Consider the following 26,218-nt stretch of genomic DNA (forward strand, 5'->3'; position numbering starts at 1 on the left):
ATTTATTGTTGCTGATTCCACGTCATTTTATGTATTATATTGTTTCCTTACATATATCATTATTTCATACCTGCCATGTCTTTCTCTTCTGTTTAGCCCCCTTCTCATTTCTCCTTTTAATTATGGCCTTGATTTGATTTGTTTTTTTCTCATTTTCTGTCTGTTATCCTTTATCATTTTGTACCCTCCTCATAGGTTCATCCCACTGGCCCTCGCCCTGTCCATCTCCCTCCTCCCGACCCCCCTCTCGCTACCAGTCTGGCCCCTCCTCCTTGCCTCCCAGGGCGGCCACGCCCACCAAGCCCCCCTCCAGACCCCCCTCTCGACCTTCCAGACCTCCCTCCCATCCTTCCTACCCCTCCTACCCCTCCTCGTCTTCTGCGGCCCCCCACCACGGGCCCACGTCGCCAGCCTCCACCCTGCCCAAACGCATGTCCTCGGAAGGTACCCACGAGAGTGTGGAGTAGACGCGGACGAAAGCACTAGTTGAAGACATGTTGTAATATTTGAAAAGATCACGATGAGCCCTATATTTATCTGAAATGGTTTAAGATTCTTTGAGTTGGCTTAAGTTGAATCGAAAATTTTCATACACAGTATATATATATATAATGTTATATTCTTGTTTGTTTGGTGTGCAACAGCACATAGGCTGAAGTTGCCACTATAGGTTAAAGCAGGGGTGTCGAAACTAAATTTAGTTTGTAGGCAGGATTGGTCATCTTGCGACTTTTTGCGGTCCAGATTACTTTCCTAATGGCTCCCTCAAACAAAAATAAAGTTCTTCATTCTTAGGCTTCTGATTTCAGGTCTAGAACTGAACAGGAATGTCTCTTACTATATATTTTATTTTCATTTCATACATGTGTGTAATTCCACCCGCACTGTTGAAACATCAAAAGTCAGCAGAACTGGTACCAGTAAGTACCTGCCCTATTCAACCACTGTCTATAACGACACGAAAGGCTCCATTTTCATATGTAGTCTAATTGGAAGTAACAGTTGAGTACAGGCCCCCTGCTCAACCAGAGTGGCAGGGTAAGCCTTGTAAAATATTTACAGTCAAAAGAGCGTCATATTATATGGGTTTAGTCCATTGTAATAAATGAACCGTTTTGATGCCTACATTGGCATTGTCCATGGCTTTTGCTACATAGGGCCTCGATACAAGCAAAGATGCATCAGTACACAAATGCATTTTCCCAATTGAGATTCATGAGTCATGTCAGTTATCGAGAAGGCAATAAATTAATAAAATCTTCTGCAAGGTCCCTGGTTCTTCAGTGCAGTGCAGCACTCGCGCACAGAGGTGAGACTATTTCAGTGGGCCGTTCTCGGTAGATGCTTATACACATTGGGTGGTGCTGACCCCGTTTTCCACATTCACACAATGGCAGCTTTGCCAGCTTAGCAGTGACAGGCCACGCACAGATAAATAATAATTGGGTATGAATATTTTAATGAATGAATACTTATTTATTTCCCCCTCCAAATCATCCCATTGGCCAGATTGGACCCCTCTGGTAGTTACACCCTTGAGTTATAGTGAGGAATTTGTGGCAATAAAGCATGAGTTTAAATAAGAGCATTCGGTACCATCTGTCTAAAAATATGTATTCCATTGAAAGAAAGGCAGTCCTAGTAGTTGCAAGTTTGCAACTCATGCCAAGTAGAATGTTCATTGAGATGATTTGGTCAAGACAACGTGAACATTAGGAAGTTCTCACAATAACGGTAGCAAGCATCCCTGTGTTGTATTTGGCTTCAAAAGGAATGTAGAAACCTTTCTGAGAAATCAGAATGGAACACAGGGAGATAATTTACACTGTTTTGACTGGAGCAGGTTTATCAGTGTTTGCAAAAGATCTGGTTGAGGTTTACCCAAAGAGATGACTAATGCTTTATGGTATGAGCTGTTTTCACTTTGATTTAGCAGAGGCCCGAATGCGTCTTCAAAAGTGAACTCAACATTTCTATGTTTTAATCAATGGCTCCTCACAGATCTCCCCAAATATTTGAACCTACTCAACTAGTTCTTTGCCACACATCAGTTTTGCACTGGGCTGTCAAACAGACACTGCTAGGCTTTATTGGCACAGACTTCACTAAACACTGGCAACGCTTTAAATTTGGACTTTCACATCTCTGCCATGGCTCTTTCTCTCACCAACAACAATTTCTCTCATCTCTCTCTGTCTCTCTGGCTCTCTCGCTCATGTCTTTCTTTCTCATCCCTCACCTCCTTGTCCCCCTGCTCGTGGTGTGAACCAGTGTTGTGTGTAGTACTATGGGGTTGTCTGTAGTGTGTTCCACTCACATGCTTGTCACAGTTGGCACTGCTTCACGGTGAGCCCTCTAAAGCCATATGGAGCAGCTCATGTGAGCGTCACATCTCAGCAGTTTGTAAGACACAAGGAAACACCCCAAAGGTGGAAGGATGGCAATGAATAATAGAAGTTATTCTACCTGCCGTCAGTATATTAATGTCTCTCCCTCCCCGCGGGTCTTTCTGGCTTTCTCTCTCTTCGTCTTCCTCCTCTGCAGGTCCCCCCAGAATGTCCCCAAAGTCCCAGCGGACACCCCGCGCCCACAGAGTGCCCCCGTGCCGGACCACAGGAGTCCCTCCAGGAGTGGACTTCATCTCCCACAATGCCCCAGGAGAGGTTCCGGTCAATCCGCCGACCAGGAATAGCTCCTCTGGAGGAACATGGTCATCAGTAGTTAGTGGAGGTACACGTTAGGGTCACAATTTCTTCCCTTCATCCCTCCACCCCACCCCTGTTTGTTGAGTGGTGCAACCACTCCAAGGAACAGCAATGTCCGTGTTCACCTATGTGCCTATGTGTTGGTTACTGATCACCAGAGCACCAGTATATGACTGAGTACCAGTAGGGGCGCTGTTGTGCCAGAAACGTAGAGAGGGATAGTGCTGCACTGTTGCCTGCTAATGAGAGAGAGAGAGAAGTCAATGAAACTCATTGACTTTATAATCGTGTATACAGTGGTGAGCACTGAGCAGCAGGCGCTGATGAGTGAAAGTTAATGAGACAGGTTTGACCCTTCAGTTTGCTCATGAGTCATGATGTGGTTGGAAGCATAGCTCAGCACAACCTTACCACAGCTTCCAATAGACTAGAATATTATCCCAAGCTCCCTTTCTCAACCAAATGATTCAAGTTCAGGGGAATGTTGCCATCTTCTATGTCGGAGTGTTACGTCGTCCGAGCATGGCATTGTTCAACTTGCTTAGTAAGGATGTCGTATCCAAAGCGCTCCTCTGCTCCAAATTACATTTTCTGTGGACACAGCCCCTTTCAAGATGGGTCGTTACTTGTTATGCAGGTGTGAAGGAGTGTTACTTTTAACGAACATTTTTTAACTCTAATACAGTATATATTTGCTTTTGGGGGTCGCTGGAACAAAATATTTTTAGATGGTCAAAATTCATATAATTTTAGGGGCCATTGACATGGAAAGGTTTTGAGCACTACCACTGATATAGCATGTGATAGTATGTGATTTTCAGGAAAACTGTTAGGATTTAGAAGATTTCTTGATTTTTAGAATCTGCCTCAGGTCTTAATGTTTTAGGTATATGAGTAAGTAGCCATGACGGTCATCAGAAAAGTCTTCCTTCTCCCTATCCCTCTGCAGCACACAGACCTCGCTCCCCTCGTCAGAACAGCATGGGTGGAGCCTCTCCTAGCACCTCTTCCATTCTGCCCCCTCAGACGGGGACGGCTCCTGTGGAAGTGCTTACCTCACCGACGTCGGCCTCCTCGCCCACTGCTGCTAGCCCCAACATGGTTGCCACTAGTTCAGCTGAAGGTAGCTTTGTTGTTGGCTATAATGTGGACCTATGTGTTCACATAGGGAACAGGCAACATGCGTTGTGGCTCCATAAATGCACCCATCAAAGCTATACCCATAGAGTACAATGTCCCTTTGGACAATATCCAGAGTGACCCAATTCTCCTCTTCTTCTTTCTTTTTTTTATCCCGGTCCCTACAGCGAAAGAGTGTCGCATCCAGGAGACAAGGCAGACATCTCCTACAGCCAACAAGGAGAATGTCAAGCCCCTGGACAGCTCCGCTAGTATCGCTAGACCAGCTTGCAAAGGTAACGGTTTTGTCTCTTACAGCCATGCCTGGGAGTGAGAGCTTCATCGTTATGATTCTGGAGAAGTAGCCTTCTGTGTGGCACATATGTTTTATCCATTACTATCCATTATCCATTACAATAAACTCAATGTGATATTTTAAAATATTGTGATATGGCTTCTTCTCTCCCACTTTGCAGGACCTCCTTCCATGGCACCCGACCACAGAAAACAAATAGACAATTTAAAGAAATTTAGTGTAGATTTTAGGGTAAGTTGAATGCTCCCATTTTCTTTAATCATATGAACTCTAGCATCCCTACACTCTGGACATATAATAGGAAAATTGCAGATCTACAAGCTTGCAACATTTCTGAGCTTGTAGATAGACTATTTTCAGCGACTTGGTATTGAGGGAAGAGGGAAAAGAGGAGGGGACCGAGCACAGAACCCTGGGGGGTTATCGAGAAAGTATATGGGGTTTAAAAGGTTAATGGCTCATTTGAAGCATGTAGTTTGCAGAAGATCTTGTGATCTTTCTATTAACAATCTCATAAGTAAGGGAATACAAGCTCTCCTCCTCCCGTCTCCCTCCGTTCAGTTGCAGTCAAGCTCCAACCCAGACCCTGTCTTTGACCAGATGATGACCAAGCCTCCCAGAGATCCCGGAGACAAGCCCAAGGACCTTCCGCTGGACAAGGCCTCTGGGGCGGGGCCGGAGGGCGGTGAGGAGGGGGTCGTGGTGGCGGTGCCAGCGGGTGCCCCCACCCCGGCCACCACCCCTGCGGCGGCCAACGGCAGTAAGCCGGGCAGCCCCGCAGCGCCCTCCCCCTCTCCCGCGGCGCCGGACCAGAAGAGGCCGGGCCCCGACGTGACGTCACAAGGCTCCCAGACAACGGCCACGCCCATGTTCGGTGGGCCCAAGCCCCCCGAGGACAAGGACGAGAAGAAGGAGCCCGTGCAAGAGTGAGTTAAAGAATGGATGACTGATGGGATCAGGGAGAATAGGCTGTGGATGTTATCAACACGTTAACGTTCCACCATCTGTCTCTGGCTCTTTCTCCCCTCCTGCAGTCAAGTGAGGAAGTCGACCTTGAACCCCAACGCCAACGAGTTCAAGCCCAGATTCAACGCACAGGTCAGTCTGACCCTGCCGCCACCGCGACGCCATTTCAAAACAAGAGACAACGTTACCAAGTTTAATCGAAATGATTTATAAACACTGGTGTTTCTATTATGGGCATGTCATGTATGTCATACATTGCTTTTAAAATATTTTTTTGAGTGGTGCAACCACTCCAAGGAACAGCAATGTCTGTGTCCGTCCGCCTATGTGACGTTAATGAGCACCAGTATGACTATTAGTACCAGTAGGGGCGCTGTTGTGCCAGAAACAGAGAGAGAGAGAGTGCACCACTCAGTTCACACGGGTGTGATTTCTTTTTAAATATTTAACAAAATAGTTGATAGTTGAAGCTCCCATCTATTTATCAATAACATAAGTATACTGTATTGGGGTTAAGTGGCTGTTTGTGTTTGACTCTCTTCTGTTTGGGGTTCCCTCACCAGCCGAAGCCTTCTAACACCCCTACTCCCCCGAGGCCCCAGGGCCAGCCCAGCCCCTCCATCGTGGTCCAACAGCCCCAGACTGTCTATGGCCAGACGGTGTGCTTCCCGCAGATGTACCCTCTAACACCCGTCAGCCCAGGAGTACAGGTGAGACACTCACACACACAGTATGCTGAATTGCATAAAAATATGAAATATGGCAACACAAGGTTTCTCTCTGACAGCGATGATATTCATGACAAACTCTTACCTGCTGCTGTGCAGTCTCCCAGCATGCTTCCATGTCTGTCCTCTTGTTCTTTTTTGTTTTATTCACACGGCCATCACCAACAGCTCGTATTATGCCATGTCCTTCATCCATACATTAACCTCTTCTTTTCATTGCTGTACTGCCTTCATTTGGGGACCCTTCCAGTCGAATGACTAACTTCACACAATGGTTTAGTACCAACATGGCTGTATAGTGCAGAGATTAAAATTGGGTGCATTTTGCATCCCAAAACGCAGTTTATAGTTAAACGCAATAAAACAACAACCTCTGCATCCACGGGATGTACTACTGTACTGTTTTTTATTCTAGTTTATCTCGCTAGCTTTAGTTATAATAATCATTTCTTCTTCTGTTTTCTAAATGAATATAACCACATTATAACCATATAAAATGAAATGGGAGTTAAATGCTGCAATGTGTAAAAATGGCAAAATATGACACCAACGTCGTTGAAGTGGGACTCAAATGTCCCTGGGACTCATCTAAAGACCATCCCTGCATCCCTGAAACATATTAGTGTTGCCTTCAATTTGGGTCCAATTTGATTGAAACCTGGTTGATCTGCTGTGGAAGGAGTTCACCTGTCAGCATTCTGAACATTGAAAAACATTGTTCCTGTTGATTCTCTCATCACTTATTATTAATCATTTCTGTTTTGTCATTCATTTTAATCTCGCCGCCATTACTAGATTATTCTCTCATTGATCCATTATTCTCTTTGTTCAGCCCCCATTTTGTGCAATTAATCGCGTGTGTGTGTGTGTGTGTGTGTGTGTGTGTGTGTGTGTGTGCGCGTGCTCTCATATATGTGTACAGATAAATAAATGTGTGTGTGTGTGTAGTGTGTACAGATAAACGTGCGTGTGTCAGGCCATGCACATCTATCATGCCTTTCCATTCCTTCCTCCTCTTTGATCTGTCAGACATCACTAGATGAGACTGGTCTAAACACCATATGTTACACCAAAGACAACGTAATGTTTATACTGTATTCTTTTCATTTATTTTTTTATAATATGATACTGTATGTCAATTCATATTATGCAGTCAGATAACACGTTTCAAATATTTTTATACACTTTTACAAGTTGCTTTAAGAAGTACTTGGTGATCCAACATCACTCGCCAAGAAAAAAAAAAGAATTTGTTGACCAACTAAAGAATGGTTCTTTTTTTCCCCTTTCTCCCTCTCCTCCCCTCTCTCTCTCCATTAGAAAAGCATAATCTGGAAGGTTTGTGACATTTTCTAAGATTTCTATTTTTCTTCTTTTTTTTTGTACGTTTTACTATTATACTTTTTCTCTCAACCAGTACTGAAATGTTTTTGCTTGCTTGATGAACAATGCCTGATTTATACTTCGTTGTACACCAGAGTCTCACACGGAGAATAGCCAATTTACAAGCTCAAAACGTGTCTACGCTTGTGAACTTAATATAGATCTGCTATTTTTTGTGTGAGATAGGATGTGCAACCAATGATAAATCGGGCTTAAATGCTCATCAGATGTTGGTTTGCCAACTTCTTATTGCAATTCCTTTACAACTGTCTTCATGGTTAGGAACTTAGGACCTTTAATACTATTGTTTAGAGGATAACTTTCTTTTTTTCCCCAGCTAATGGAGACTTGGAGGCCCTTTGTTATTGTTGTTGTTATTCTATGCTGTTGTAAATTATTAGGTTCATGTTTATTTTGTATGCTTAGACTCGCATGGCTCAAGTTTATAAATCACAGGAATGAATGATGGAGACCATCTTTCAAGCGGTGGTACCTAGTCAAACTACATATCCCAGTTGGCTATTACAGAATGCATGAGGCGTCCGGTAACGGAGCAGTGCAACTTTCTCACACATTGGTGGGCTCATTATCCTAGTCCACGAGGCATGCTGTTATTAGTGTGTGTGTGTGTGTGTGTGTGTGTCATTTGGTATGCCAGGTGGTCCGCTACCAAGGCAGGGCTCAAAAGGCTAGTTTCACACGCATGGATTGAACATAAACTGAACTTTATTCAAGGATAAGCTCAATTCATGCGTCTGAAATCGAGTCCTAGAGCTCGGTGTGACTCTGAATGGCAGGAAGGAAGCCGTTCAATGACACTTAAATGTTGCTCCTGTTTTATTTCCTCTGTGGCCCACCGTCGCCCTCCAGTCTCCGATGTACCACGTTCAGATGCCTCATATGACTGTCAGCCAGTCTAAACCCTACAGACCAGGTAAAGGTGAGAACAGCCACTAATCTCTGTTCTTCCTGTCTTTCCCTTAAGCCTGATTTACACTTAATTGTACACAGGTGTCACACATCGAAAAATCTATAAGCTCGCAAAGCGTCACAATGTGACGCAATTGTGAGCTTTACAGCGTCACAATGTGACGCAATTGTGAGCTTTACAATTCGATCTTGTATATCTCTGCTGTCAGGAAGAAACAACCTAACTCCAAAAAAATATATATATTATAACATTTAAAACGATGCAATACTGCCTCATCAAAGTTAGTGTTGTGACTTTATATATTGTCAATTACTTGCATGAGAGGGGGAGAGGTGGTGGAGTTATCTGCTTTAGCAGACAGTTTAGGGGCCAATTAGAGTTGAGAGTTTTTGTCCGAAGTGCTTTTTAATACTTTTCAAAACGACACACAGACTTAAAGGGTGTCCAATTCAGCACTGATTTATGCAAAACCAAAAAATCAAAGACCTCAAAAATGGAGTTACCGTAGTTTGTTTCCTCCCGACAGCAACGATATATTTTCTTTCTCTACTGATCATTCTTGCTCTCTTGTTCATTCTGTCTCTACCTCTATTCCACTTCTCTTTTTTTCTTTAACCCATTAAAACCAGGAAAGTATCTGTGTAATTTTAGATTTTAGCATTAGCTATACATTTTGAACATTTTTGAAAAAAAGAGTACAAACTGCTGTTTTCGAAGGCATTTGTAGAATCGGCCTCACGGCCAAGCTACACCGGGCATGTGTGCGTTTGACGTAAGCGCACTGCGCGCACAAAGTATGCGTGCGAAATGCCCCGGCTACACCAGATCTGTGGCGCGCGGCAGATTTGTGCGGGACCTTCCGGGAGGATATATAGATACGCGTGCATGGGGGCATACGCACGTACATTTTTTAGAACCGATCCTATTTTTAGCGCAAGTGTAGGATGGCCCGCGGTATCCGTGCGTCTGGTGTAGCTGTTATCATTGACATATATTGGTCCTATCCAAACGCACTGTACGCGCGCAGTAAACGCATGCGCACTCACGCAAAATTGCCTGGTGTAGCTTGGCCGTCAGGTCTTGACTTAATATGTTACTCTTTTTGCTTCATTAACCCATTTGAACCTGAATGCATCTGTGTCGCCTTATATCTGTGAACCACTTTAACCATAATTTTAAACTCTAGCTGTAAAAAGTCTACAAGCTCATAGCATGGCACCGAGTGCTGCACTACGAGCTTGTAGATCAGCTATTTTTGACAAATCGTGAAAACGGGTGCACATTTTTTGTATTCTTTCACATTTTTTTTTATTCAAACCTTCAAACCTTTGCTTCTGGGAGGTCCCTGAAACAACATATTTTGAGATGGGGTCCGTGGCCAATTTCACATATTTTTTTGGGGGGTCAACAACTGAAACGACAACTGAAACATAACGGATGACAGAAAACTGTCCTGATTCAGAATACCTTTGTAGAACTTGGTCTCAGGTCTTAACCCATTTTGGGCGGGAACCCCTTTTGGTGTTTTAAACATTATGTTGTAATTTAGCTATTGAAAAATAGCAGATCTAACTTGTAGGTTTGCTATTTTTTTTAAATCGTTAAAATGTGCCTCAAATCTTTCAGAAAATTGTCATGATTTAGAAAAAGTTTTTATTTATTTATTTTGAGGTCAGGCCTGAATGGGTTAATTGGGTCAATGGGTTGAAAGAGTCTTTTTGCTTCCTTAACACTTACAGCACGTAGGACGCCTGAGAACGTCATAGGATACCGAACGTAGAGTTCTAAGGACGTCTGAGGACGTCCTAGCGACATCCCAGCGATGCGGGGCGAGATATTAATATTCAGAATTTTTCCTATTTATTTTTTTGGCATTTCGCTTTTCGCTTGCCGTATGCTAACGCTCAGTGCAACTATTAGCTTATTATTGACTCCCACGTTAGCGAGACGGAAAGAATGACTCGTAGCTCCTAATCCAGGGCGCTCTCCGTGGTGATGAATAGAGCGATATGCTGGCGCTTATTTTCTGCTCCTCATCCGTCTCTCCCGCAAAATATGAACGCTTTTTGGAGCGTAAAACAATATATTAAGATGATCGGGGATGTTGAGGTCACTTTGTAAAGTCAACTTTTTTAGGAAAGTGTTTCCGGTTCATGGCTTTCAAAGTAAAAGCGATCAGACACCTCCGGTATTCTATAGCCTATATTTTGAAGGCAGTCGGCGTACTCAATGTGTTAACGTGGCGTCATCTCCTGCGTGTGAACTCCAGTGCCCAACATGCCCCAGCAGAGATCAGACCAGCACCATCCCCAAGGAGCTCCCACCATGATGCACCCGGCCTCGGCAGCAGGGCCTCCCATCGTAGCACAGAGCCCTGCTTATTCTACCCAGTACTTCACCTGTAGTCCACAGCAGTTCACCAGTCAGCAACTGGTCCAGCAGATGCCACATTACCAATCACAGGTATTTCAGCTTTTTATATTTATTTTAATATATATTTTAAAAAAAATGACTACTGCTGGGAAGTGGAAAACCTTTTAATTCTTTCTTTCCCAAGTCCGTATATACGTACGTCGACGCTAGGTGGCGTCATATCCCAAGTCTGTATATATATATATATATGTACGAAGCCTTTAACATTGGTCCGGTTCCCATAGCAACGCCCCACCGTTCCAACTATGGGATTGCATACTATATTCTCAGTGCACAGCAGTGGAAGGGAAGATTTTCAAACGGTCATAACTCTTCTTCTAAAAATCGCTGTCCTTGGTGGGTTTTCTGCCATCCACATTTCGGATTTAATTTGTGCCTTTGTCCCGCAATTCTGGTGGGTGATGAGAGAGTGAACCAGGATTGCGGCCGTGTCTAACTCATGCTTTACATATACTTGTGTGTGTGTGTGTGTGTGTGTGTGTGTTCCTTTAGGCACAGCATGTGTTCAGTCCAGTGATGCAGGGCAGTAGGATGATGGCCCCGCCACAACACGGCCAGCCCGGCCTCGTGTCGTCCTCCACACAACAGTACCCAGAGCAGACACACACCATGTATGGTAGGTCACTGTGTGTGTGTGTGTGTGGATCCTCCTCTGCCGGTACATGTATTTAAATGTGAACATAATAAACATGAATCACCAGCCTTTTCCTTTGCCCCGTTTCACTCTGATTCTTATCAGTTCAATCATGCATCTGATCGTTTGGGGGAAAGAAGCTTTTTTTTTGCAGTCTATTTCCAGTGGCTTTGAGATCTCAAACGGTCTGCGGTCCTTCATAATTTCACGAGCTTTGCTGACGCAACGATCGTCATACAGGGCTTCGATGGGGGGGGGGAGGGGGGGGGGGGGTTCGGCTGTCCGCACAACTCTCTGCATTGCTTTGCGGTTGAGGTCTGTGCAGCTGCCATACCAGCCACCTGACGTCTGTCTTATCAGGAGGTTGAGTATCCAGCTGCACAGCCTTGTGTTCAGACCCAGACGCTACAGTTTTCTACATGTCCAGAAGGCTGAGAAGGCTCACGATATGCACTGCAATGTCAATTTGACACCACATAATATGGTTAATTGCTTGCCGCATAACCAGTTCAGAAGTGTGTTGCACACATCCAGTTTGTTGCTGGTGCTGGACAAAGAATAACCGTTTAACCCATTCTGGGCGGGAACCCCTTTTGTTATATTTTAGCTAGTGCAAAATAGCAGATCTACAAGCTCATAGCGCGCATCTCGGTGGTGCGCTATGTAGATCTGTTGTAGATCTGCTATTTTTTTTAAATCGTGAAACTATTTATTTCAGAAAACTGGAGGATTTAGAAGAATGTTTTTAAATGTTGAGCTCAGGCCTAAATGGGTAACAATAAAAGTCCTGCACAACAGCATTGCTCCTAATGTCATAACCGCAAACGACGCTCGTCTGTCCTCTCCAACCCCGTCTCTCCTTCTCCCGTCCCAGTGTCTGCAGGGCCGATGCCCCAGCAGTACCAACACCCCAGTGCCACCCTGCACCCCCACCCGCAGCACCCGCAGCACCCCCAGCCCTCGGCCACGCCCACAGGCCAAGGTCAGCAGGGCGGGCCCCCGCAGCACGGCGGCCCGCCCAACCACCCGGCCCAGAGCCCCGGCGTGCAGCACCAACAGCACCAACAGGCCGCGGCAGGTGAATACATTCTGACCTGAGATCAGATTCTAACGCACAGAAGAATGGTGGTTCTTTAACGCATTTTGACCTGAGATCAGATTAAAAAAAATGTCTTCTACATCCCATCCCGACAGTTTTCCATTCTGACCCGAGATCAGATTCTAAAAATGTCTTCTATGTCAGTCGCTCTTCGATTTTTCAAAAATAGCAGACCTACGTACAAGCTCGTAGCGTGCCACTCGGTGGCGCGCTATGAGCTTGTAGATCTGCTATTTTCAAATAGCTAAAGCATAACATAACACCAAAAGGGGTTCCCGCCCAAAATGTACTAAAAGTAAAAGTACTCAATATGCAGAATATGTGCCATTTGAAGTTTTCAAATGTATACAGATCTTTTGAAACTAGCAGAATCTCTACAAGCTGTGTGTGTGTGTGTGTGTGTGTGTGTGTGTGTGACTGTGACAGCGGCGGCAGCAGCCCAGGCCCTCCACATGGCCAACCAGCCACAGCAGCAGCAGATGTATTCGGCCCTGGCGCCCACGCCTCCCTCCATGACGCCAGGGCCCAACCCCCAGTCTCCCCAGGCCTCCTTCCCCTCGGCCCAACAGACCGTCTACATCCACCCCCAGCAGGTGCAGCACGGTTACAACCCCAACCACATGGCACATGTGCAGCAGGTGAGAACACCCAGCACTCTGGTGCTTTTCAGCCCCTTTTCATATCATCAAGGCCCATTACTTATTCGGCATTTGAGCCCACGGGCCGTCATTTGATGACGCTGAGCGCTCTCAGACCTCAAGACTTGGAATATTTTGTCATCGTTGGTTGATTTGGACGGTTGATTTTGTCCATATAGGGACCATTTGGTTTCCACGTTCCATATAATTTAGACGGGAACCACCTGGAATCCCTTCAAGGACCACTGCTCTATGGAACATCTTAAAATGGCAGCGCCATCTTGGCATTAGATTACAAACATCCCCATTGTAAATAATGGTAACATTGCTATGCTAGCTCTTCAGGTTAAAGGGATGGTATGCGTTACGGATGGGGATGAAAGGTTGACTAGTTAGTCGAATGCCTTGTTTTTTGATTGATTGATTTATTAACAGTTTGCAGAATTACAGTACATTTCAAGTACAACTCAATACAATAACTGTTAGCTGTGAGTGGATGACACCATAAAGCATTACACTTGTTTACAATAGGGCCCACCATTTTCAATTCATCAAAACATTTAGAGACGTACGAATATACACAACTATATAGTCAAAAATAAATCATCATAGGAGGTAAAAAGGGAAAAGAAACATATACATTGAGGGGAAACAGGGGTGGGTGGGCAATTCAGATTTTACGGGGGCCAGTTTCGAGTTTGTTTGGAACAGCTGTTGGTTACCATTTTACAACTAATGGTAGGCTATTGGTGATAGAAATATGTAAGCTCCTCTGCAATTGATGATCTACTCGTGGAGTATGAGATAAGGTGCCAGGACTTGGATTCGACCACAAGTCCTCACAAGGAGCATGTGGTTATTGTACTAACTGGTTGAGTCCACCAGGCACCCCAAATATATGAAACGAGCACTACATTTGTGCCCAAGTGACAGTGATCAGCCTGAATGTGAAGCCAGTGTTGATCCAGATCCATTACCTGGTTTTGAACCAGATCTTTGGTTTACTTTAAAATACCACGGTAAAATAATATCATCGCATTGCTATAGGCTAATCGACTCCAACCCGATACGAGTAGAAATCTATTGTTTGTGTCCGAATATAAAGGTATGCATTGTAGACAGTGGAGGATGAGATGAGGAGAGAGAAGGGAGGAAGGAGACAGATGAAGGAGCATAAAGGGCAGCTGATTGAAGATCCACATAAACAAGAGAGAAAGGATAAATGGAAGCAGAGCAGTAGTCGAGTGATGGAGAGAAGACACAAGAAAAAGACAAAGAAAGGAGAAGGTAAATGCCCCCCGTGAAGTCATGTGGCAGCCACAGGGGGCGCCCCTCACTTCAAAGAGGGTGTGGGGGATACTGACTTCTAGCCTGGTGCACTGCTACTACTGTAACTCATGTTGAATATAAGCTCCAAAACTGTGGAATGCACTTCCCATTGCAGTCAGAACTGCAGCATCACTCCCAATCTTCCGCCGTAGTCTGAAAACCCACCTTTTCAGACTCCATCATGGCCCATAGCACTTATCCTACCCCCTTAGATAGCATTTCTGTAGACTTGGATAGCATTTGATACAGACTTATAGCATGTTATGTAGACAGCACTATAATTGCATTGTATATAGTCATAGCACGCCATAGTACATATGTATAGCATAGTAGTATAGATATATAGTTTATATGTATAGTCTCATAATATAGATATTCCACTGTTACTTTCTTAGCTTACGCATGTTTCATGATAAATGCTTTTTTGTGATGTATTCCCATGCTTTTTGTTCTTGCTTAATATAAGTCGCTCTGGATTAAGAGCATCTGCTAAATGCCTAAATTGTAAATTGTAGGACAAAGCAGGAATATTTAGTATAGTTTGTTTCAATGATAGTTTGTTTCACTGTATTTCGTCAACTAGAACAATACAGAACATAGTAATGATTTTTTTCCTTCCCTTCCCTATGCACCTTGGCCATCGTCAAGGTGTCATGGACTCTTCTCCACTCGGCTCCCAATCTGTGGAAAATGCCTAAATTGTACATTTGCAGGACCTTGATGACAACAGCTTTTACTAATTGGTTTTAAGCTGGTGTGTGTGTGTGTGTGTGTGTGTGTGTGTGTGTGCGTGTGCGTGTGCGCGAGAGAGAGCTTTGAAGCTTTGTTGTGTTTGACCACTTACAGTAAGCCCTATTTTTGTCTCCACCAGGCCGAAGGCATGTGGGGAGAGTATGTTTTGCACTCCGTCCGTCCGCGTGTGTGTGTGTGTGTGTGTGTGTGTGTCCGTGTGTCCGTGAACAGCTAATCTCGGCCACCGTTAACCCGGTCGATGCCATATTTTGCACACACACTCCCTGGATGCCAACCATGAACCTCTGCCCCCAAACTTTCCAGAACGGCCTGTTATAGCGCCACCAGGAGGCCGCTTTGTGCAAAACAAGTTTTTCGATGCCATATTTTGCACACACACTCCCTGGATGCCAACCATGAACCTCTGCCCCAAACTTTCCAGAACGGCCTGTTATAGCGCCACCAGGAGGCCGCTTTGTGCAAAACAAGTTTTTGCACAGTACACCTACAGATTTTGTCCAAACATCACGCAAATTGGTACACAGTCTCTCTAGAGCCATTCAACGAAACGGGTCTTTCAGATTTATCAGACTCCATCCTGATTGGTTAAGATTGGCTTCCAAAGTTCACAGGAGTGCTCAGTTTCAAACAAAATGCTGCAAATCATGAACACATCGCGTGATTTCCGTGAAATTGTGCACCCACATTCCCACTAGGCCGTGGACGAAATGCCACATGAACAATTTCAACTCAGCCTCAAGGTGGCGCTATAACTGGCCAAAAAGTGTTTTTACCTCTAACTGCACGGATCTGTGGATAACCTGGTGGAGACCTGTGCCCGGAAGGGCACTTTTTCTAGTCTACTTTTGCTTTCTTTTATTTGTTTATTTTGTTATTCTATTTATTGTAATACTTTCTCGTACGATGGTGTTGCGTGAAAAAAGAGAATGATTTACTCCTGGAATCACAGGCCTCCGCCAGGGGAACAATGGCCACATGATTTGAGGCATTTTGTTAAAAACGAGCCACTCCTGCAAACTTTGGAAGCCAATTCATTCATCATAATGAAATGTGCAAAATCGGGCAGATTCGTCTTGATCACGATTGTAGAGATTATGTGTACCGATCGTTACGTTTGAACAAAATATGTAGGAGTAATATAAAAACAAATGTTTAGCAAATATCAGCCTCCTGGTAACGATATAACAGGCCGATGTGAGTTATTTTTATTTACTTGGATCCAAGGAGTATGCGTGCTAAGTTTCACAGCGTTCAGTCCAACGGTGCCGGAGATTAGCTGCTCCCAGACGGACGAACAGACGGAAACATAAGATTTGAAAACCCAAGTCTCGGCCATGCCTTCCAGAGACACTAACCAATCAACAAGCTCACAGCACGTTGTGTTTTTTAGATTTAAAAAAAAATGTTTTTCACCTATAACGAATGACATGCCAAAAAAACATTTTACTGTTGTGGTTGAAATGTATAAACGTGTTGGTAATTGCAAGAAAGCCAAGAGACACTAGAGGGCATTCTTTACTTGGTAAAAGGATTGTTTGAGCTGGGTCGGCCATGTGGCTTCACCTGTTAATGGCATTGTTGTGATATGTGTGTATGCATTCTGTAGCCAGGATGTCTGTGTGGTGAAATGTCAGTTAGGTCACTTACTGACTTTGATGTCATTCTTTAATGCCCTTCTCTTTTTTTCCTCCTAATCCAAGTCTGATTGGCTCTCGCTCTCTTGCATACTCCAATATCCACGTGTTCCCTCTCTCTCTCTCTCTCTCTCTCTCGCCCCCTCCAGGCCCATATGCAGTCTGGTTTAATATCCACGTGTTCCCTCTCTCTCTCTCTCGCCCCCTCCAGGCCCATATGCAGTCTGGTTTAGTGCAATCTCACCATGCAGCCCCACAACATCCCCCAATGATGTTGATGGCTACCCAGGGGCCTCCAGGGGGACCCCAGCCCCCCATGCAACAGACGGCCCTCAACCCCATCCCAGTCTCTTCCACCACACACTTCTCCTACCTGGCACACCCACAAGGTACATTACTTTGACCAAACCAGCACACTTTGTTACACCGTGACAAATTGAGCATTATGTTTCATTATTCATTTGATTGGCTCAGCAGCTAATCAAATGAACTTATGAACTATTGAATGCGATGCGAGAGTGCGGTCTAAGAGCCACACAGCTGCAGTTAGGTTCTTAATTAAGGACGCGTTCTGAAATGGCGCACTGTGCAATACAAACTAATAGGCGAGTGTGCTCCGGTGCTTTATGCAAAGGGAAGAATGACTTCTGTCTGTGACAATAACCAATCCTACAGTTTGAATTCTGTACACACGCACACATAGAGCAAAAATTATGATATGGGGAAAACAATTGAATTGTATATATATATATATATATATTTTTTTTTTTACTTCTGAATCAACTTGTGTTAATGAAATCTGTGCATCGATTAAAATAAATAAAAATTAATGCCCTAGACAACACCAACTCGGGACTCCTGCATCGCTGCCCTCCACACCCTCCTGTCTAGCAGCATCAGGGTCTGGAGCTCTACAGTGTTGTTTAGCTAAGCTGTCTCACCGCAGTGCAACTACATTAGGGCTGTGAACCTTTGGGTGTCCCACAATTCGATTCCGATTCTTGGGGTCATGATTCAATCCAAAAACAATTCTTTTATAATTCAAAAGCATATTTTTTTCCAGATTCAAAACGATTCTCTATTCAAAATGATTCTCGATTCAATACATAGGATTTCATCACAATCTACTCCAGTCTTGAACTGAAGTGACTACGATTTTTTTGACACCCCTAAAGTACATGCATGAATGGGAAACACATTTAAAGGTGTTTACGTTTCCAGTTTAAATCTGCAAGTCTATTGGCAATGCTATTGAAAATGCCATTCTCCTTAATGGAGTCCACATAGCAGCCTACAAGCAGAGACGTTGAAATTAAATTGCATGTTTTCACTTTAGCTGAAATAGGAATCGCACCTTTGATGCCATGAAGGTTATTCTAGTTGGATGTGTTCACCCAGACATGCACAGCTCACCGTTTTATTCTCCAGTAATCTGATCGTAGGACAACCACAGCACTTGTTTTTCTCACACAGAGTACGGGTCTTTTCAGATCCACTTGGATATTACGCATAATAAAGAGACCGTGGACCTGAGGTGATAGAATCTGAACATAATAGAACACAGAACCGTACCCATACGGGTGTCGGGCATTGTCAGGTATTTTTGGTTTGGGTAGACTAGTGAAGACAAAAAAGATGCAAAGCAATTTAGGCATTTCAAAAGAGAATATACAACTATTCTTGCAAAAATAATATTTCACTTATAAACTCAAAAATGGCTCCAACGCACCATCGCATAAAGTAATAAAATCCGTGCATGCTTTCTGTACAGACAACCTCGAATGTCTATACGATTGTACAATGAGTAGTGAAAATAGCCTATAATCTACAAGCCCACAACACATGGACCGTTGCGACGCCCCATATAATGACATGCCCGAAATAGGGACGTCACGTTGAAAGCGGTTTAAACGAAATGGTATTTTTTCTTCCCCTTTTCTCCACCGGCAGTGCAAGCCCACCATCAGCAGCAGCTGTAGAAGGGCAGCGCTGGTGAGCGGAGGGACCCACTCTGCCTCATGCTTCTCTACCAGAACCTCCACGACCACATGATGAAGATACCCCCCCCTTACTCCTCCCCTATTGTCATACACACAAGACATGCGACCACATCATCTTTTCTGACCCCCTCCCCCCCTCCTCCATCAATCCATCCCCCCTCCCCTCCACTTCCCTCCTCTCCTCTTCCAGACCAGGCAATAAGAGAATGTTAACAGACTGATGCAGTGACATGTTTATAACAGGCTAGCGTTCTAATATTAACACAGATGACTGCCCTTATTCTGCCCCACACACACACACACACACACACACACACACACACACACGGAGAGATAATACATACATGCATAACATGATAGAGTACACACACACACACACACACACACACACACACACACACCACTTCAGGGGATCCGTAACAGCACCACGAGTCAGCTTGCCAATTAAGAGGCATGAAAGAGTGAGGAAATTATTGTGAGTGAAGAAGAGAGAAAAAAACTGGAACTTGTATTTTGTCTGCACCTTGTTATGGAAAAAAAAAAGAATTCTTCCAAGTTTTAGACAGTATTAACCTTACTGTTTAACTATTGCTGCTGCTGCTATGTGCTGCGTTTGTTTCCAAACTACACAACAGGTTTCTAACCAAACTAAAAACAAAAGTGACGAGAAGCTTCCTGTGAATTAACAAACACAACATTTTGGCAGCCAGAGGACAGGAGTAAAAAAAACATTATTTATGAAACTGATGGCTGAGGTGATCAGATCCCAATTCTCACCTGACCATTGTGTAACTTTTAAGTTAAAAAAAAAAGAAGAAACTTTTACTTTGTAGATAATATAAATAATTTAAAAAATGAGAAAAAAAATTTAAAAACAATAAAAAAGTTTTAAAAACTGGACAACAGCGTGCATCTGTCATTCTTGAAATGGGTCACCGCACAAGCATCCATGCAGCTTGTGTTGCTGTGAGGAACATTTTCATCAATTATGAGTTGTCACTAGATGACCTAGATGGCCCTCCAGGTCTTTACCCTAACCTTAACCAACGCCTATAATTATTAACCATACTAACCTTACCTTAAAATGTTCATAAAACCCATGTCAAACATAACTAAATTTAACTAAACCATCTCTAAACTTAATGTGGGACATCTCTCCTTTTTTTGGCTGGCCATCTAGTCATGCTCCTCAATTATGGTGGTGACCAGAATGTTACACACACACACACACACACACACACACACACACACACACACACACACATATATATATATATATATATATATATATATATATATATATATATATATATATATTGTCACTTGCATGAAGCCAATGTGAGTTGGGTGGGTACACCATGTATTTATACCATGTGCATATGAGGTGCGGTAAAATTGAGGTGGTGCTGAACATACCGGTAAACCTAACTTATTTGAACAAGGAAGACCTTTGTAGTGGTATCATGCAACATCTTATTTTATTTAAGTCCTCCTACATGTCTGGTTCGCTGGCAGCCTGGAGGACTGGGTTAGAACTAGTTGTCTTTGGTTCGTTGGCAGCCTGGAGGACTGGGTTAGAACTAGTTGTCCTGGAGGACTGGGTTAGAACTAGTTGTCCTGGAGGACTGGGTTAGAACTAGTTGTCCTGGAGGACTGGGTTAGAACTAGTTGTCCTGGAGGACTGGGTTAGAACTAGTTGCTATAGAAATGAGGACCACAGTACAGCTTGGAGGACTGGGTTAGAACTAGTTGTCCTGGAGGACTGGGTTAGAACTAGTTGTCCTGGAGGACTGGGTTAGAACTAGTTGTCCTGTAGGACTGGGTTAGAACTAGTTGCTATAGAAATGAGGACCACAGTACAGCTTGGAGGACTGGGTTAGAACTAGTTGTCCTGGAGGACTGGGTTAAGGCTCATACATAGTCTGGATTTTCGGTGGTTAGGTGACCACCGAACTACAACATGACGTCACGAGCCGCGGTGAAGAGCAAACCACCGCTCCAGCCCTTCTCTCTGTTTTTACTCACCACCGCTCAACGTTATTTCAGCTCTGGTGGTCCGCTCACCACCGGAGCGGTGGTCACCTCACCACCGAAAATCCAGCCTATGAATAGGTCTTTAGAACTAGTTGTCCTGGAGGACTGGGTTAGAACTAGTTGCTATAGAAATGAGGACCACAGTACATGCTCATAACTCACCGGTCTTCAGAGAACACAAACCATGGGTCACGAGTTGCTTGTTTCGGTTAGCTTTATTTTACAAAATGTCAAATATACAGTTGATATATTCATATATATATATTTATATAACTTAGAATGCTTATCATAACTGAACGGGATCACAACACAAACAATGATGGATGGAAAAGCTTTGTCATGGTGTCATTGGCTTCAGAGGGGAAGATTGAACTGGAATGTTTACAGTGCTTAATAACAAACATGGAGTCAACAGTATTAAGAACCCATTACAATCACCAGCTAGACTTGTTTTTCTTTAAAACAGACACTAAGACAGAAGGCGTTGCCGGGAGACTGGAAAGAGTCGAAGCATAAAAGTCAATGCAATATTAAAGAAATTAGCAATTCTGCAGTAGCCTATTGGAGAAAAGAAATGCCCTGATTTGAACAAGGTTGAATTCAGGGAACTTGCCATTTTAGGAATTTGCTGGTGCTTCTATTATTATTATTTTTACTTTCATCTATAGGCAAGTGCAATGACTGATTTTACAGTCATTCATGTCAAGTGTCTGTCATGTCATGTTCTCATTGTGCCACACTTGAGGGCTAAGCAATGGACATCTCTCAGATATTGCACTATAAAGTTCTTCGCCACATCACGCCCTGAGCTTTCAGAAATGGGCAAAAGCAACAGCAGCTTTCTTTCCAACTATTAGTGACGAGAAGAGACCAATAGTCTGAAGTCAAGATATTTACTGATACCGTTGCTTTCTTTTTGCAAAATTGCTGTTGGGGCTAGGCACTGGGGATCAGTTGGGGGTTACACCAAGCATGTGAGAGGAGGAAGACCAACCGTACTTTTGCTGAAAATGTCTCGTCCTTGTCAAAAAAATAGCTGAACTATGTCAGTCTTCTTGATTGTGGTACATAACATGAACTAAACAACCATTGAAGGTGAAATATTCCTTTGGTAGACTGGCTGATTTATGAGAGGAATAATCAAAAGTGGATTTCCTTTGGTCATGTTCATCTGGAAATCAACCTGCTTTTCTATTTTTCTCAGGGGAATAAAAAACAGGAAACTACAATGATAAGTGGCAAGACAGAGAGAGAACTACATCATGAATTCAGAATAAGCTTACTTACTGTATGGTGAATACGCAACTACTTAGTTAGTGTTAAGCGAGATGAGAAGACAAACCGAAAACAAAACAGTCAGGCACTAGAATAGGACTGCCGTTTCTCAAAAGTATCCAAGAACTGGCCATCTTTGGCCATGTGATGGAACAGGGTAGAATGATCAATGATTCTTAACCAATGTAGATGATCCTTACCTCTGTTTATACTGTATGAAATCTGTTTATGTATAGGACTCGTGAATTAAATGAGTTGGACTGGATTTTTTTTTTTCACTGGTGATCAAAAATCAAACCAAAATAATGATTTCAGATCCTTTTGAGAAACCCAGCCTTGGTTTGGAAGAGAAGAAGCATAACTATTTGCCATCCAACAAAACTGGACACCAAGTGATTTGGAAGAACATAGTAAGAACATAGTCATTGAGTTGTAATGGAGCTCAGCACATGGGACTGTTTTCCTACAGGAACTACGGAAGTGAGCACCATCTTGAGGTTATTTCAGATATATTGATTCGGTTGGTTGGTTCATTCTCTCACTGAAGTCAAAGTGTAGGATTACAGAACATTGAATGCAAATGATGAAGGCAGACCGAGGTCAGTTCAGGGCAACAGATCAACAGAACTTCCTCCCACCCGTGAGCTAAATGGAACTGCTCATGAACCTGCCACACTCAGTGGTTATCAACCCTTTTGATATCTCAAGGCACAACATTCCAAGGCACATACTGGATAATAATTGTTTACTTGTATGACAATTAAAAAAAAGGACCAGCTAAAAATAGTTGCTGATCCAAGCCCATATTGCATAGAGAAACGAAGTGGGGCTGTAATATTATTGCTGTGATTGACCTTTTATTTGTGCTACATCTCTAGGCACACTCAGTGGTGTACTGGTTGAAACCCACTGTTATAAATGACAATTTTCAATGTAGGACAACTGATCTCGGGTCCATTTTTGACCCTAAGCGAGAATGGGACTGACCCTAAATCAGCACTCCCACTTCCAGTTCCACTGAAAGTATTGTAACACTTTCTGTTTCTCCTTGGTTTTCTCCAGAGTTGCTCTGGTGAAGATGTAGAGAACCACACACTGAGATGGAAATGAAGATGAATGCTGCAAGTGTAGAATGTACACTGAGCGATGTGATGCCACACCAGGATTCAAGCCAGTTCAGTTGACAGTTGTTCATGTTCTAAAATGACTTGCCTTGCCCTAAGTACATTTCTCTCTCTCTCTCTCTCTCTCTCTCTCTCTGTGTGTGTGTGTGTGGTTACAAATATCTAAACTGTGATCAATTACTATTTAGCCATGGTATTGATTATGAGAACCACTATCCTAGACACTAGAATATGGCCTCTCTTCCTACTCCACTACTCCACTCTTTCATAGTGGTGTTAACTGGAAATGGAACTCTCGAGAGCGATATGACGGGCAACTGCAATATTCTGAGTTCATCCAGGCCAGTACCTGGTTCTCAAACCTTTTCATGTTAAGGACCCCCAAATTGAGACACATTAGCACGCGGACATAAGAGAAGATGTTTACGGCTATAGCAGTGATTCTCAAACATTTTAATTTCAAGGACCCCCAGCTTGATATGCATTAGGCCACAGACCCCTGTTTGATCGCCGGGATCCCAATCCTCAAAGACCTCTGGGGGTCCCCGGGAACCCACTTTGAGAACCACTGATCTAGGCCCCACTGCGTAATGAGAGCCGAGTGCGTAACGAGTGCACTTTCAACAGTGCAACAGGCCTGAGACCAGTGCTAGCATGCAGGCCCGCTGTTTCACCCTAGTTCACGTTGGCTTGGTACACAAATCTGTCTTTTGAGTTCCATTGCCGTGGTTCAAACACCCACACGCATACCACAAAAACAGCAATGAGTTTCCGTTGCATTATCAAGAAGTTACTTTTAAACGGTGAACTGACATCAGTTTTGCATCGTTCTGCTTTAGTGGCTGAGGCTTAGATTTGGAGTAGCCAAAGTGATGGCAGATCCGTTTCTAGAAGCAACTCCTCCACAATGAAACTTCACTCACATTTTTGTTTGTTTGTTTGTTTGTTTTTTGGTGAGGAGGTGTTTCTATAAAATAATCAGTAAGATGATAAAATATGGATTTGTTGAAAACACACAGAAGGCAATGTGCTTTCTGTGTGTGGCCATGGAACAATTATTATTTTAATTGACATGGATGCTATGTGTCTGCGTATGTGTTGGTGTGCAAGGAGGAGAGGAAAGGGGAATTCACTCTACATTAGAACCTCCTTAAAGCATCTTTATTTGCCAAGGAGAGAAGTGATGACCCCCCCCCCCCCACCCCAATCACCAACAGACCTGGGCAGAAATAGCAATTAATTCATTTTCAAATATTTGAAAGAAACTTGATTTAAATGGTTTTACAGGCAGCATCTTCCCACCATTGATACATAATTGAAACGCACCTGCAGGAGTTCTTCACCTCTTCAACAAACAAAACAAAAAGCAACAGTTTTGGTGTAGCCCAGGGCTGGAGGACAGCTACACATGTGAAACAACCTCCCGATCATAAGGTAAGAGAATAATCATTAATCATACTCAATACTATTAGAACATTGTCCCCCAGAAATACATTCATTGTGGACATTGCGAGTGGAGTGTGCGGGGGTCTGACGCTCACAACGAGCTCTCGCCCACCACTAAATGAGTTTGTTGGTGTGTGTGTGTGTGTGTGTGTGTGTGTGTGTGTGTGTGTGTGTGTGTTTGGTCATACAGAATCCCATTCATCAGACAAAGACTTGCAAGTTCAAGTTCATGAGTCTGTTATAAAAATCATCGTCGTCATAATCATCCGCTTCATCATTAAGGCCATATGCGTCTTGTTGTCCATTTACAACATTGTCCATATCTTACAATAGACAATTTCCCCCAAACGTCCTTCTCTTTGTATGTTTACATACAACACATTACTAAGCATTCATGTTGAGAAGGTGTGCTTACACAATCTCAAAACTATACTCCAAAAACTATGCTGCAGTATATTTCACTAACAACTTACAAGCCATTCAAATTCATGCTTTGATATCAAATATTTATTTTTGGTGGCATTTTACTCTATTTTATCCTACTGTCTTATTGTTTTTCGATCAGTACAGCACTTTGTTTTTGCTTTGGTCATTCATTTTTAAATGTGCTTTAGTTTATAAATAAACTTTGCCGAGTTGTGTAAGTGGCTTAGCCAGCCACTAACATCAAATTCAAGATGCTCTCAGATTAGGCATAAGGCGGGCTCAATAACAGTACTGACAGTGCTCTCAAATATGAGAGATCAAAAAAAAATCAAAGCAATGAAGGGATAGAGGGTCTAGATTTATCTGAAATATTTGTCCAATGTTGTAAATGGGCAATCACACGTAGTGACATCGGCACGGTCCTGTGACACCACGTGGTCATGTGCAGTGAGTCTCACACATCCATGTAAAGCAGGGAATGGGGAACAGAGGCATGTCTGTATGGTGTGTGTGTGTGTGGTGAACAGTGAGGTCACAGGAACATGTACTGGTTGTCTATGGCGCGCTTACGCCCCCGCTCCGGCTCCAGTTCGTAGTCTGAATCCCGCTGGGGGATGAGCGGCGGGTGGGGGTGGGGGTGTCGAAGGAGGGGCCTCCTCCCCACGGACTCGCTCCGGCGCAGCGGCACAGGGGCTGACGCAGGGGGGTCCGGGAGGGGGTTGCTGGTGCGTGGCGGCAGGTGGTGGAGGTGGTGTGTCTGCTGGGAGCCGAGGCCTGTGGAGGTGGTGTGGTTGGTGGCAGTGACCGGTGTGGTGCCTGTGAGGGTCGCGGAGCAAGAGGGTGTCAGACTGGGACGGCTAGCCAGGCTGCAGTGAGCCAAGCTGGGCTCGGAGCTCCAGCGGTGCAGGGAGAAAGGGACCAGGACCACTCCTGCAGGCTGACCTGAGAAAGTTGAAGACAAGAGAAGAGATGAGCTCAGCTGCAAACAGACTGTGTACGTACTCTCTGCAGCCCTGATGGGATTCTGTCCCGACCCATATGTTGGAGAAGGAGGCGGGGTGGGGGTGAGGATAATGCGGGGGAGGGAGTTGGGAAGAGCTTGGGAAGTTGGGATGGGCACAAAATTAATATTATTAGGCAGGTGGTTAATACTGCGCTGATACCATGGTTGTGGCCATGATGGAGTTGTTGTAGTGTAGTTAGGGATAACGCGTGTCCCTGTCCTTAGTGAATGATGTCCATCGT

At 43.9% G+C, this 26,218-nt stretch overlaps 2 protein-coding genes across 12 annotated transcripts in view; one reads left to right on the forward strand and one right to left on the reverse strand.

Moving 5' to 3' along the window:
* Nucleotides 1-19,801, forward strand: part of atxn2 (ataxin 2) — a 33,881-nt gene extending 14,080 nt beyond the window's left edge. For 2 of the 11 annotated variants that reach the window (XM_083784225.1, XM_083784229.1), the window contains exons 11-26: nucleotides 196-444; nucleotides 2,545-2,730; nucleotides 3,655-3,828; nucleotides 4,013-4,120; nucleotides 4,301-4,371; nucleotides 4,702-5,066; nucleotides 5,175-5,238; nucleotides 5,670-5,816; nucleotides 7,155-7,172; nucleotides 8,088-8,157; nucleotides 10,418-10,611; nucleotides 11,074-11,197; nucleotides 12,090-12,293; nucleotides 12,741-12,952; nucleotides 16,880-17,057; nucleotides 18,619-19,801. In XM_083784225.1, the coding sequence (XP_083640351.1) occupies nucleotides 196-444; nucleotides 2,545-2,730; nucleotides 3,655-3,828; nucleotides 4,013-4,120; nucleotides 4,301-4,371; nucleotides 4,702-5,066; nucleotides 5,175-5,238; nucleotides 5,670-5,816; nucleotides 7,155-7,172; nucleotides 8,088-8,157; nucleotides 10,418-10,611; nucleotides 11,074-11,197; nucleotides 12,090-12,293; nucleotides 12,741-12,952; nucleotides 16,880-17,057; nucleotides 18,619-18,647 (2,393 nt within the window). In that variant the 3' untranslated portion in view covers nucleotides 18,648-19,801. The remainder of the gene's footprint in view (nucleotides 1-195; nucleotides 445-2,544; nucleotides 2,731-3,654; nucleotides 3,829-4,012; nucleotides 4,121-4,300; nucleotides 4,372-4,701; nucleotides 5,067-5,174; nucleotides 5,239-5,669; nucleotides 5,817-7,154; nucleotides 7,173-8,087; nucleotides 8,158-10,417; nucleotides 10,612-11,073; nucleotides 11,198-12,089; nucleotides 12,294-12,740; nucleotides 12,953-16,879; nucleotides 17,058-18,618) is intronic. The other 9 variants (XM_083784228.1, XM_083784231.1, XM_083784230.1 and 6 more) reach the window with 6 other exon arrangements.
* Nucleotides 19,802-20,898: 1,097 nt separating this feature from the next.
* Nucleotides 20,899-26,218, reverse strand: part of sh2b3 (SH2B adaptor protein 3) — a 72,679-nt gene continuing 67,359 nt past the window's right edge. Inside the window, exon 8 of the mRNA XM_083784236.1 lies at nucleotides 20,899-25,915. Within this exon, the coding sequence (XP_083640362.1) occupies nucleotides 25,506-25,915 (410 nt within the window). The 3' untranslated portion in view covers nucleotides 20,899-25,505. The remainder of the gene's footprint in view (nucleotides 25,916-26,218) is intronic.

The sequence above is a fragment of the Protomyctophum parallelum genome (genome assembly GCF_964188405.1).
Source record: "Protomyctophum parallelum genome assembly, chromosome: 15".
NCBI lineage: Eukaryota > Metazoa > Chordata > Actinopteri > Myctophiformes > Myctophidae > Protomyctophum > Protomyctophum parallelum.